The sequence below is a fragment of the Tamandua tetradactyla genome, chromosome 5, assembly GCF_023851605.1.
Source record: "Tamandua tetradactyla isolate mTamTet1 chromosome 5, mTamTet1.pri, whole genome shotgun sequence".
In the NCBI taxonomy this organism is placed as follows: domain Eukaryota; kingdom Metazoa; phylum Chordata; class Mammalia; order Pilosa; family Myrmecophagidae; genus Tamandua; species Tamandua tetradactyla.
The window spans coordinates 78,432,596-78,445,010 of NC_135331.1; the positions used below are offsets into that span (position 1 = coordinate 78,432,596).

The 12,415-nt window shown below is 39.4% G+C and overlaps 1 protein-coding gene across 3 annotated transcripts in view; it reads right to left on the bottom strand.

Annotated features, from left to right (window-relative positions):
* Positions 1-12,173, bottom strand: part of PEX5L (peroxisomal biogenesis factor 5 like) — a 178,309-nt gene extending 166,136 nt beyond the window's left edge. For all 3 annotated transcript variants that reach the window (XM_077161139.1, XM_077161138.1, XM_077161140.1), the window contains exons 1-2: positions 11,035-12,173; positions 9,446-9,514 (exon numbers count right to left, since the gene is read on the bottom strand). In XM_077161139.1, the coding sequence (XP_077017254.1) occupies positions 9,446-9,514; positions 11,035-11,127 (162 nt within the window). In that variant the 5' untranslated portion in view covers positions 11,128-12,173. The remainder of the gene's footprint in view (positions 1-9,445; positions 9,515-11,034) is intronic.
* Positions 12,174-12,415: the final 242 nt, after the last annotated feature.

A 12,415-nucleotide genomic window follows, 5' to 3' on the forward strand; every position in this document is an offset into this window, starting at 1 on the left:
AGTATAGGCATCTAGGTCCACAATTAGAAGAGAAGGAAGGGAGGGTTATTTTTTGAATTTGTGTTGCTGTTTAAGCATCAAAACAAGGGGAAAAAAATTGCATGGTCTGTCTAGTCCTTTGTCATTTTTATTCATCAGATTTTGAATTTGTAACATAAATTATTTTAGTACAAATATTTTCGCCCACAATTGGTTTGCAAACCCCTTACAACAATAGGGGCTGATCTCATCGGTGAAAGGTGAGTTCACCTGCAGGCTTCATTAGATAAAAAGGCTGGTGGCTGACTCAAAATGGGTGGCCTTGGAAGCCAGATGCTCAACTCCAGAAACAGTTCAGCATCCTCGCAGTCAGTTTAGGGAGAGATGATGGACTGATCCATGTGCAGAAGGCTGAGCCATACGTGCTTCAGGGAGGAAACACGTCACTAACCTTGTGGGGGAGGGGTACAGTTCAAGAGATTTCAAAGTTCATTTGTAAAATTCTCAGTGCCTGTACCCTGATGTATCCTGGGGAGTTGTTACAAAGTTATGAAGATTAGGAAGCATCTCATATAAACATCCTCTTGTAAAAATTCATTGACAAACTTAATAGACTTTTAACGGTGTACTTGAAATACGCGTTTATTATCTGGCTTGATAAGTAGGCCTAGCTTACCAATAGGAAGAAAAATAAGACGCTTCTTAATGAACAAATCCAAGACTACAGACTTGCATTCTAATATTGTCTGCGCTTGAAAATAACTTGGCGAGCGTAATCAAGCGCCTTCCCTATTACTGAGGCTCATTTAACTTTTTTTGATTTAATTAGGATCAATATATTTAAAATTTCTTCTTTAGCTCAAACACAATCTTGTTTGATGAGACAAGGCGCTGAGTTGCTTTTTAAGTTGTGATACCACATACTCAGGCCTCCTCTCCATTCAAGAGGGTGAATGAGCTCCATCCAGTCACTATTGTAAAACCAGTGGGTTAGACAGTCTTCGAAGTTCCTTCCAGCTCTACCAATTTTCATTAGCGCTCGTATTGATCAGATGAGCTTACTTAAAAGACAAATAATTAAGTAAAAGAACTACAAGAAACCTTCCACAATGGAAGATTGAATGGGTTTCTTTTCATGTTGAATCCAAATAGACCGATCTACTTTTAAGTGCTACCATCTCTGACTGTTACTTTCATGTCTCACATCATTTTTACACTCAACATGTCAGCTCATGCCATTTCAATTTTGCATTTATTTTCTTGCTGACCAAACATCCTGACAGAACTTTCCCCCTTAGATTAAAAAAAAAAAAGGGGCTATACAAAAATGACTTAACACCTCTATATTTTTTCATCTTCAAAGTACAGGATTTTTTTTTTATGCTGCATGTAATAAACATAGGCTGTGTATTAATGTCTTAAAGTGCAGATATTTAATGGGGTTTCAGATATTTGCTGAATTTGTGGTGGTACCCTCTAATCTCTCTTTCAGTAATTACAGTTTTTAACTGAGCCCTGTGAGTTGCATGACTCTGGAAAATTGGGAAGGATGGACAGACGGAGGAAAGCTGTTGCTTTTACCCAACAATGTTGATAGCTTGTTTTCTCACTGAGATGCCAGAGTGGCAGGGCAGAAGGTGGTAACAGGCAGTCTTGACTAGGCAGAGACATCAATAATACCTCCTGCTTGTAAGTAACTGCCTAGTCTCTTTATCAAATGGAGATTTTATATGATTTTTATTTGAGGTTAAGAAGTCCTTTTTTGAGGTACTGGAACTGCCTGGGGGAGCTGAGACCATCTGCTTATACTTTAAGAACCCCTATTTTAATCAGATCAAGAACTAGGTAAGATCAGTTTTCAAGGGGGGAGGGTATAAAATAGGAGAGAAGCAGAGGAAGAGAGCAGAGTCCTGCCCAGCCCCTGCCAGCATCTTGCCCTCCTTAGATCCTGGAGTCTCATGAGTATTAAAGGTGACAAACTGGAACCTAGCGATGCATACAGACCCAGGTTGTTTTGATCTCAAAGTTGATATAAAATTTTTGAATTGATGGTAAAACATTAAAAAGCAGTAGCTTAATTGACCCTCTTGAATAATTAGTGTATACGGCGCCATGAGTCCATTTCCAAGAATATTAACAATCAACTGGCGCTGGTGGTTACTGTCCCCTCTAGATGGGGCTAGCTCCCTCCAGTTAGCCATTGTCCCTCTTACTCCTTATTTTTCTTACCTACTACTTTGCTTATTTCTGTACCTTGTTGATTCAAGGAGGCATTTGCATCTATAACCCCAGAAGAGACTTTAATTTTTAGAATTACTATAGCTCATTCTGAAAAATGCCAAGGGGCTCTTATAGGGAGTAAATCTAAGGGTATTTTCATCACCTTCCACCACACACCACCCTCCTCCCTGCCAGTAGCTGCCATTTATGAAGGACTTATGGCACACCAAGCACCCTGTTAGGCATGTATACACAGGAACTATTAAATCCTCCCAATTCCTTCATGACGTAGATGCTCTTTTCCTCATTTTATAGGAAAGCAAGGCTGGTTAATTTTTGCTAGGGAGATAGCTACTACACAGTCATCGCCTGCTCTCACTCACAGTTCTGACTTGCGGCCCATGCACTTAGCCACTCTGTAAGGGGACACACACATGCTGTGTCTGATTCATAATGTCAAACTCATGGGGTGGCAGAGAAGTGGGTACCACTGAAAATGTACTAAACTAGACCATCTGATGTTGTCCTACAGCAGCACACACAGAATTAAACTAATATTAAACTAGAGGGAATAACAGGAGTGAAAAGGTTGTGATGCAACAACCATTTCCTACTGTCCATTCAGGAAGCGTGAGCTACAGATGGAAAGAGTAACAGGCAAAACTGCAGTGGCCCTTGGGTCTGGCTGGCTCGTACAAAAGGCTCTCTTCAGTTGAGTCTCACAACAGATGTTTGGGCCAAATGGTGTTATTCTACTTTCCCCATGAAGACATAGAAATACAGAGAATGTAAAGGGCTCTACTTCAAGGTCTTCTACTTCATAAGTAGCAAAGCCAAGACTAGAAAGCAGGACAATGGACTCCCACTTCAGTGCCCTTGCCTGCCTCTGTGCACTCTACTAAGAGTGACTGTCAGAGTTAGCTGGCTGCCAAAATAAATACCATGCAATGGACTGGCCTAAACAACAGGAATTTATTGGCTCACAGTTTGAGGCTAGGAGAAGTCCAAAATTGAGACCTCAGAAAAGATGATGCTTTCTTCCCCAAAACTGTGGCACGCTGGGACTGGTTGCCCACCATTCTTGGCCATAAGGCAATGCATATGGCGGCCTCTCCTGGCCTCTCCTTTCTCTTTCAGGTTCACTAGCTTCCAGCTCCTGGCTGCTCCCTCAGTGTTTCTCTCTGTAACCCTCCCCATAAGGGCTTCAGTATTAGGAATTCCTAATTCAGCTGGGCCACACTTTAACTGAAATAGCCTCATCAAAAAGTCCTCCTTACAACTTTATGGACAAAACCAAAAAGTCCTATTTACAGGAGTTCACACCTATAGGGATGGAATAAATTTAAGAACATGTTTTTCTGGGGTTAACAGCTCTAAGCCACCACAAGCAGCCCTGTACATCTTTTGGTGTTATACCTTCAGACCTAAGTAACATCAGAAAATTCTAAAATCAAAATATGTTTGCCTTTCCCGCCCCCAGAGTTGATACTTTGGAGAATCAGTACACTACACTGAAATGTCTGATGTTAAACAAACAAAAAACAAACTTACCATTGTGTTACTTTATAATGAACTATGGGGTAAGATATTTTGCATTGCTGTGATTTTTTTCCAAAATTACCAGTAACTCAGAATTTTTTTCCCTATTACTAAAATAGTGAATATTTGATCACAGGGTGATGATGCTTTTATTCCAGCATTTTTTCTATTTAACCTAATGGAAAATTTTCCTCCTTCCTCACTCAGTATTTATTGATGACAAATAGCTCTGCAGAAAGGATGGGTTTGATTGGCTACAGTAGCGAATCTTTGTTTCTTCCAATGTCAATTTCAAATAGCAAGTTTGGATAGCTTCAGTCTCTCTCATTTCAAATAAATACCATTCCCCATCTATCAATCTCTCCCGGGGAAAATGGAACGAGCCTGTCTATGTGAGCACAACCAGAGCAAACACCTCCGCGGAATGTGTTTTGTCCTCCTGTCTCTCTCCAGTCTTTGAGAGTGTCCTGTTTTAGAACCTCTAGCACGAACAGGCTGTGCCTCTCTGCATCTGGACAGGAGGTTCTGTGTTGCTGACCAAGTACACAGCAGAGTTCCAAAAAAAGTACCAAGGGAGAACGTTACTCATGATATCAAGAGGCAGTATCTTTTGATGCCATGAGGTCTCTTCTGAGTGCCCCCAGGCTTAGCTGGATCTGAATTATTTTTAGATTAAGTCATCACATTGATATGGCAAAGCAAGCACAGGGCAGATGGTGCTGAGTAAAACAAGGCAGTGATACAGTCTTCCCTCATCCCTTTTCCTATTTTTGAGTCCAAGACTCAAGGCAGATGCTTAGATGGTGGTAGAACCATACTATCTGTCAGAACCAGAAGGGCGCTGGGTATCTTTCCTGTTCATATGTTTTCCTTGCCCTTCTGCTTTTATTTCACATTGGCCTGTATCTTCCTCCTTGGGACCCACTGCACAGGCACCATCAGGCAGACCGCTGAGTTCTACTCGGAGGCTCCCTGCTCCCTGCCATGCCAGCAGGTGACTTTCCTTTGTGTTTCATTTTCTGTAGAGGAAGTTGCAGGCACTTACATTGTTTTCTGTCAGGCTCCTCTTACATGCTTAAAAAGAAACTCTTAGAAAAGTCTTAGGCTAAGAAAGACTGTTTCATCTCTGTTCAGGGAGCTTCTCATGCTGGACAGAACCCTCGCAAGGAGGTGGGATGAAAGGGGGAAGGTCCGGGGGATGTTAACAACCCTAATTTTGTATATGTTTGCTCTGAATAGCATTTTTGTCCCCACACAGTCATAGGGACAAGGGGGAAGTAATCAATTAGGCAGCATTTGTGGAAAAGTGAAGGCTTAATAAATGTTGGCTAATTATGATAATTCTTAGGAGATGGTTTTATATATGATGGGTGATGAGATCATTTCATTCGTTAGAATACAAAGACAAACCAGCTTCTGAAGCCCATACATGGTGACCAGTCATGAGAGACTGCAGAAAATGATCTGCAGAAGAGTGCTGGAAGAGCGGACGCCAGTGTTCTCTCTGGAACTAAGCAAGGATCTGGTAATGGGACAACTTCCTTCATCTTTCCTGGACTCAGTTTTCCTGCTCGCCAAATTTAATTGAACTAGCTAATTAAAACAATGTAACAATTTACCATTTATAAAGTTTTTTTCACTTATTTTATCTTAGGGAAACTCTAAAGGGGGAGGGAGGCAGAGTAAAGAAACCCAGCTCAGGTCAGTTCAAGATGCCAAGGGCATGGGGTGGAATCAACAGACCACAAACCTGGGTCTTTGCAAGTGTCCTGCAATTGTGAATGCCTGTGATTGTCTTGCTTTCTGCATCATTATGTAGGATGTCTGTATCTTCTAATGTTTAGATTTCCAAGAAATGCCCACTTGATCAATTTATCACAAGACAGTTATACTTTTTTTCCTTTTAGAACTGTAATAAATATTTCCTCTAACTTAGTAATTCTCAAAGTGTGATTGGTCCTGAAGCAGCAGCATCAGCTGGGGCCTTAGCAATTCAAGTTCTGGAACCAGAAGCTCTAGGGTTCCCAGTCATTGATCTGGATTACAACCAACCCTCAGGGGTTCTGAGGCAGCGGGGGTCTGACAGCCCCAGCTCTCATCTGTACACTCGTCCCCCTTGCAACTGCCGAGAGTTCACTGTCGTATTGGACTGAAGGACAGCGGTTGCTACTCAGAACCTGGATTGCATTTGGAATCATATAACTAATTAGGTCCAATGCATACTGTTTCACCCATTTTTGAAATGCTTTATAAGAACTCATAATTTTGAATCAGTTCTTGCTACCTCCTGTTAAGTCCACTTGGAATTTGAAAACATTTTAGGAAAAAAAAGCTTTTTAGAACTAATCTTGAATTAAGATGATTCCAATAGAAAAATAATTAAAAATAGAATGAATTTATTATTTATCCAATTAGGCTAATATGTTTTATCTCTTACTCCAGGTATCTGATCACTTACTTACCTTCCCTCACGACCACACATGAAATTTCAGTGACTTCTAGAGGTAAGTTGTGTGTATGTGACATCTATTCCTAAACAAGACCCTCCCGACATTAAACCAGGCAAGACATTTTTTTAAAAATGACAAAATGATTCAAATGTGTATTTTTAATTTCTCTTTTAATATTTACTCCAGAAAGGCAAATATAGAATTCACTACATGCATGGGTATGCTAAAATGTTTAGACTTTAGGGACATTGAGATTTTAATCCTATATTTACTCCTTGATTAATTCTTATGCTTAATGTTTAAAAACCAGGGATATCCAGTGGGAAATATCGATTCCACACCATGTGACACATTTATATTTAAATGACTGTGTGCATGTTGATACATATTATTTAGCCTCTCTTACTTAACTTTAGGGCATCAGCACTCATTTAAGGATTCTCTGGGATATTTTTGTAGCTCCTCAAATAAATTTTGGCAATAAAATTTCACAAAGAGAGAAGCGCAAATATTGCTTTTCAAGTATAATCTTACACATTTTCAAAATTACACCTTTTAAAAAAATTTTAAGAAGTAATACAAAAATCACCTTTCAACCCAGTGAATGAAGGCAGCGAGAGGGAACAAAATCCACAGACTTCGTGCTGCTTCTGTTATTAATTTGCTTATGTAAGCAAGTCTGTGGGCTTTCCATGGAAATACAAGACTTGCAAATCACGTTTGATAAAATGGCATATAGCCATTTTGTGCAGCATTTGTAGAACTGTAGCTTCTGACTGACTGATTTAATGAGATTAGTAGACTTCTGCCCTTCACAGCATTCTGATTATTTTATTTATCTTCCTTAGATTTTGTTTTGGCCCCGATTACTTCAAAAGCTATTTACAATTATATGAAGATTGACTAACAAATTGCTACTATGTTCTGAAAAACTAAATTGAATGCAAAGTTTCCTGCCAAAATGTGGTCTTACAGAGTTGTAATTTTATTACACACACGCACTTGCCCCCACATCATAAAGATCATATCTATGAAATAAAGCAGTATTTTAATTCTGGACAAGTATAGTTTACACGCAAACATACACATGTGCACACCTCTAATATGCTGATTTCTTAAACTCAGAAAAACTTTTTGCTAGTATTATAAAGACCAATTAGAGTATTTCTCCAAATATTTTACTTGGAGATAGCAACTTTGTCCTTACTTCAACCTAGGATTTAATCACAACATCAACACTAAATAAAACAACCAAACAAGGGAAGGATTACTCTAACTGGCAATAGCACACACGGAAGCCAACTCACATCACAATTACACATCCTTAGAAGCACTTTCAGCTGTGAATGATTCAGCACAGCTGGGGTCCTGCCAGTGAGGGGGGGGCGGCAGGAGGGAGGGCACCAGGAGAACAGGGGAATCAATCGTGGAGGGGAACTGCGACTTGGCTCAGCACACTGAATCCCCTTCTACTGGTCCAGGGAAGGAAAGTGCTATTTTTGGAAGCAGCAGGAAAATCGGTTCTCTCTCTCTCTTTTTAAAAAAGATTCCTTAAAAGTGTGAATAGGTACGACAATATAAATTTTGTGGAACGATACCATGAGAAAAAAGAACAGTGACTCCCTTAGGCTTTCTACTCCAAATATCTCAATATATAATTTTACAGTTTACTGAACATCAACATTTAGTCAAAATGAAAAGCTTTAGGCCAAAAAAAAAAAAGAAAGAAAAAAATGAGCTTTAAGATAGATAGATATTAAAGAAGTATTGAAATGAGAAAAAGTTCATCTTCTACATGACTAAGGAAGATATTAAAAAACCCCACTTTGTTATAGAGAACTGTATATATATGTGTGCATGCTTTCATAATATACTCAATTGTATTTTACTAGTTCATTCGCTAGGTGGATCCAGTTCTTGAATCAGGAACTCAGTCTAATGGCAGGGTCAACGGGACATGTGGATCACACACCCGAGGCAATTAATCTGGCATAATTAAAATGAGAGTTAATGGGCCAGCCCAGTACACAGGCCCCAGCCCCATCTACTTTATTAATTAAACTGACAACTTGGCACCAATAGCAGAAACACAGGGCCAAATTCACTCCCCCACCCCCCACCCTGCTTTACTTGGAGAAGGAGAGCAAGAGACTCTGAGAGGTAGCCTGAGTGGACCACATAATTTCAATGTATTCTGCATCACTGGGGAAAGAGGCTTTGGCCAGCTTTCCCCAGAAGAATTATTCCAGACCTAACAAGCAAGTCTCTAAGCCAACTATTTCTGGTTACTACCTTCTGGTGACCAATCCTCCTTTCAGAGCTACACAGAAAGCCTCCTTTAATGCAATCACCAAGATGCAAAGCAAACTGAGCCATTAGGAGAGTGTCCAGATTCAGCCTGTCTTCTGTAACCTACTGCATGCTTCGTTTCTAACCTCTTCATCTGTGCAGGTCCTTTTGAATTATTTTTCATCTGAAATATATCTTCACCTGAGCCTACCTCCCCCTCAGTCAGTGCCACCTGGACACTACATGGATATGCAGTTAACTTGCCTTCCCGTTAATTAACAAAGATGTTAAGGGCTAATGCCAAGTCAGTGGCTTGGGCTGGATACTGTCCATTACCTGCTTTGTTTATGGTCCATTAAGCAGTTTTCATCTCACCTTATGGGCCCATCTAAAATTTGAGCTAGATGATTCTCAAATCACACGTAGTATTCAAGACTATTAAACAGCCTCCTCTTTGTTTATCAAATCACCTCTAAATTTACTGCAGGCAATCTCAAAAATTAAATTGGGCAATATATATATTTTAAACTTGTCACTTTTTCAAATTCTTTTACTCTACTTCCCCTCCCTCTAAGTGGGATTTGTTGTTCTAAAAGATACTCTAGTGGAAGTGTTTCTCATTTAAAAAATAATATATCTTCTGACTGTTGTTCAATTCTTTTTTTTCCCTCAAACCATATTATCATTGTTGTTTAGACTCATTTTATCAATGGGGCTTTTAATTTCCCAAAGTTCTCTCATGTCGTTCTAGCTTTATTTTACATCATTTTTCCACAGGCACTTACACCATGTAGAAGTCAATGGATCAAAGGACTCAAAAAGGAAGGCTCAGCCCTTAGCTCTTAAAATCTCTCATTATACACACCTCAAACAGGATAATACTGTGTCAAGGGAGGGTCAAAAACTCCAAGGGCTTCAGCTGTCAAAAATCTACAGTGCAACAGTAGAAAATATAAGTATCCACTTACCTGCTTTTGATCAATTATTTCGAGGTCTTCATCACTGCTTAGTTTTCCATATCCTTTTTCTTTACTTGTCTTGTGAAAGAATAATTTTAAATGATCATTTAGTTTCTTTTCATTAATAATCTTAATTCCCATTTAAAACATTTTAAAGGTAAAAGCCTTTACTTAGCCTCGTTCACTAGTTATACTGCTCATTCTTTATGTCAGTCTCTCATGCACACCAGCAAATGTCTTTTATTGTGAAGCTGCTGGCTTATAATTATTCATAAAATATTTCTGCTTAGTCTCTCCCATCCAAATTGTGCCTTTAGTTCTCTTTTTTTTAATATTCTCATGCTTTTGTTTTCAATTGGTAGCTTCAGAAAACTTCTTTAATACTTTGAGAGAAGTAAGCAATTCCTTGGAAAGTCTCAGCACATTTTACTTAAAGATTGATATTACATTTACTTATTATATTCTGATCAAGACTGGATCTGGTAAATGTTTTATTTTAATTCTCTCTATATATTCTTAAGAATAAGAGAAAAATTATGCAACTCAGATAACAAATCTTCAGATTTTCTATATTTGCTCATAAATCAGATGAAAATGAACTTTGAAAAAACAACACAGAAATAATCTATAATTTTTAAAATACAATACTTTTCAAAATTAGTTAGTTTGAAAGTTGGGAGAGTACCGACCATCTTTAAAAAAATGCATTTAATTGGCATTTTGTCAGTCTGGGGGGCCACAATGACCATGCCCCATATATCTTCCCCATAGCAAAACCTATATTGTAAGTTCTAAAGTTAGAATAGGACATTGATCATGACAATCATTTTACTGTTGTGCTGCAGGAAATAGATAATGTCTGAGCCACTTTTTTTCCCCTCACTCCCAATTCAACTCCTGATGGGAATACCAGAATGTCACCTTGGTAATTCCAGAAATCAAAGTACCTTTGTGAAGGACTAGTAACAAATGCAAAAAAAAAATTGCTACAAGGTTATCTATAGTTCAATGTTATATATTCTTAAACAGTCCTTGTTTTAGGTGTTAATTACATCAGTTAGAATTAAGGGAATTAATATTTCTCATGCTTGCATCGGCTGTGTCATATTAGGATCCCATGTTTTTGAGCAAAGAAAGATATCCTTCAGTTAACATGACAAGTCTTCCTTACATTGTGCTACACAATTCTTGCCTGTTTTTTTCCCTTAAAACATTTCAAAACTGAATTAATACATTCCCTCCCCAGTAAACATCTCTTCTTTTTGTGTTTGACTCTAATAGATTCCTGAATCTTCAAGCTTTGGGATGCGTAAATAAAACCTGAATTCTCATTCATATATTAATGGATTTAACCACTTAGGACAGAACAGATGGTCACAGTATTTCTGCCTGTTATTATTTCTGTCTTCATTTGAGGTTCCATTTCAGGATTTATGGAAAACAAAAAGAACAAGGTTGGTTTCAAACATGCTGACTTCCTTCCTAGCACTTCGCTTTTGCATCCTTTTAGTCCACTGGTTGCCATAAGGCATTGTCCAGATACCCTCTAATGCAAAACATTTAGAATTGCCTTTCCAAATATTGATCTGTATACATACCAAGTAGCTCATTTGCATGGCCCGATTTCTGGACAAAAGGACATTAAGTAGAGATGGAATGTGAGTCTTTCCATCCATTTCACTGTCAGACATCCCAGAATTCTTTGCACCAGTGGCAGTGGCTTCATTGCCAGAACTTGCTGACTAGCGAACCACAGATCGTGCCCAGCAAAAATATTTATAATGTACAATACTTGAAGTATCTTCGAGTCATTGTCTTGACTATGTCAGTCAACACTGAAATTTTCGGCTAGCACAAAAAGTCATCAGAACTAAAGTTTCTTCTTTTTCTAACTTTTTTATCCCAGAACTTTTATGCTTCCTAACTGTTCTTTCAGTTTAATGTCTTTTTTTAGCTCATCTATTCTTTGTTATATAAATTATTTTATTTCATCCTGTGCATATGGACTACTCAGCTTCCTTGTCATAGATTTTCCCTTTTAACCCCACATCCCGGCTTCCTTGACAATCACTATTAATAGATGTAACAATGCCAGCATTCACAGAATATAGCTCAAGATTGCGATTTCCACCGATACCACATTCTATCTCTCTAATTTAATCCTAACTCCTTACTGGATTCAGTAGTACATTTTCAGAAGAGGAAGCCAGATCAGGGAAGGAGAGATCATGTCCCCAACTACTGCAAGTAAGTAACGCTGGCACTTTCCAAGAGTAGAAGGCGCTGAGAAGCTCTGATTTTGTACTCAAGCCTCTAGTCTCCAAACAGCACACCACTGTACGTAGAGGCAGAAGCCTCACGGTTTTCCTCGAGAATTAAGCAATATTTCCTAGCTCACCCCATAACCTTAAGAGGATTTATCCTTTTCTAAGCCATAATGGTATTTGCTCACTTACTGCTTATTTCTAGGGCGAGCATAATCCTCTTTCAAGCACTCAGCTTCCCCCTTTGCTAGATCAGCCAGCTCAGGCAGGGATCTTCAGCTCTCCTCCCTGCTCCCAGCCAGGAATCCCTGTCTTCTATCTAGGCACCTTTCCCATGCACCAAAAACTACTCCACAGCTTCTGCTTGGTCTTGCACATGAGCCAAAGTACTGAACTGGAAAGAGAAAGGAAGCTAACCTCTCCACTGTCCACGCGCGAGGGGGCAGGGCTTCCGTGGGAAGAGAAGCCTCGGCCCCTCCCTTCCTCTCTGAGGCAAGACGCTGGAACTGAGGCATTTCAGGGAGGCAGCAAGTCTGGGCCCCACCCCACCCCACCCCACCCCCCTCTGTTTGCGGTCCACTTAGGGCCGATGCGGTGCGCAATTCCCCTAAGTGCAGCTAGAGAGGGATCGTTAGTGAAGCACAGCTGAAATGATTAGGACTTTTAAGTGGGAGAAGTGAGGGAGGAGAGAACCGAAATAGTCCTCATTCGCTGC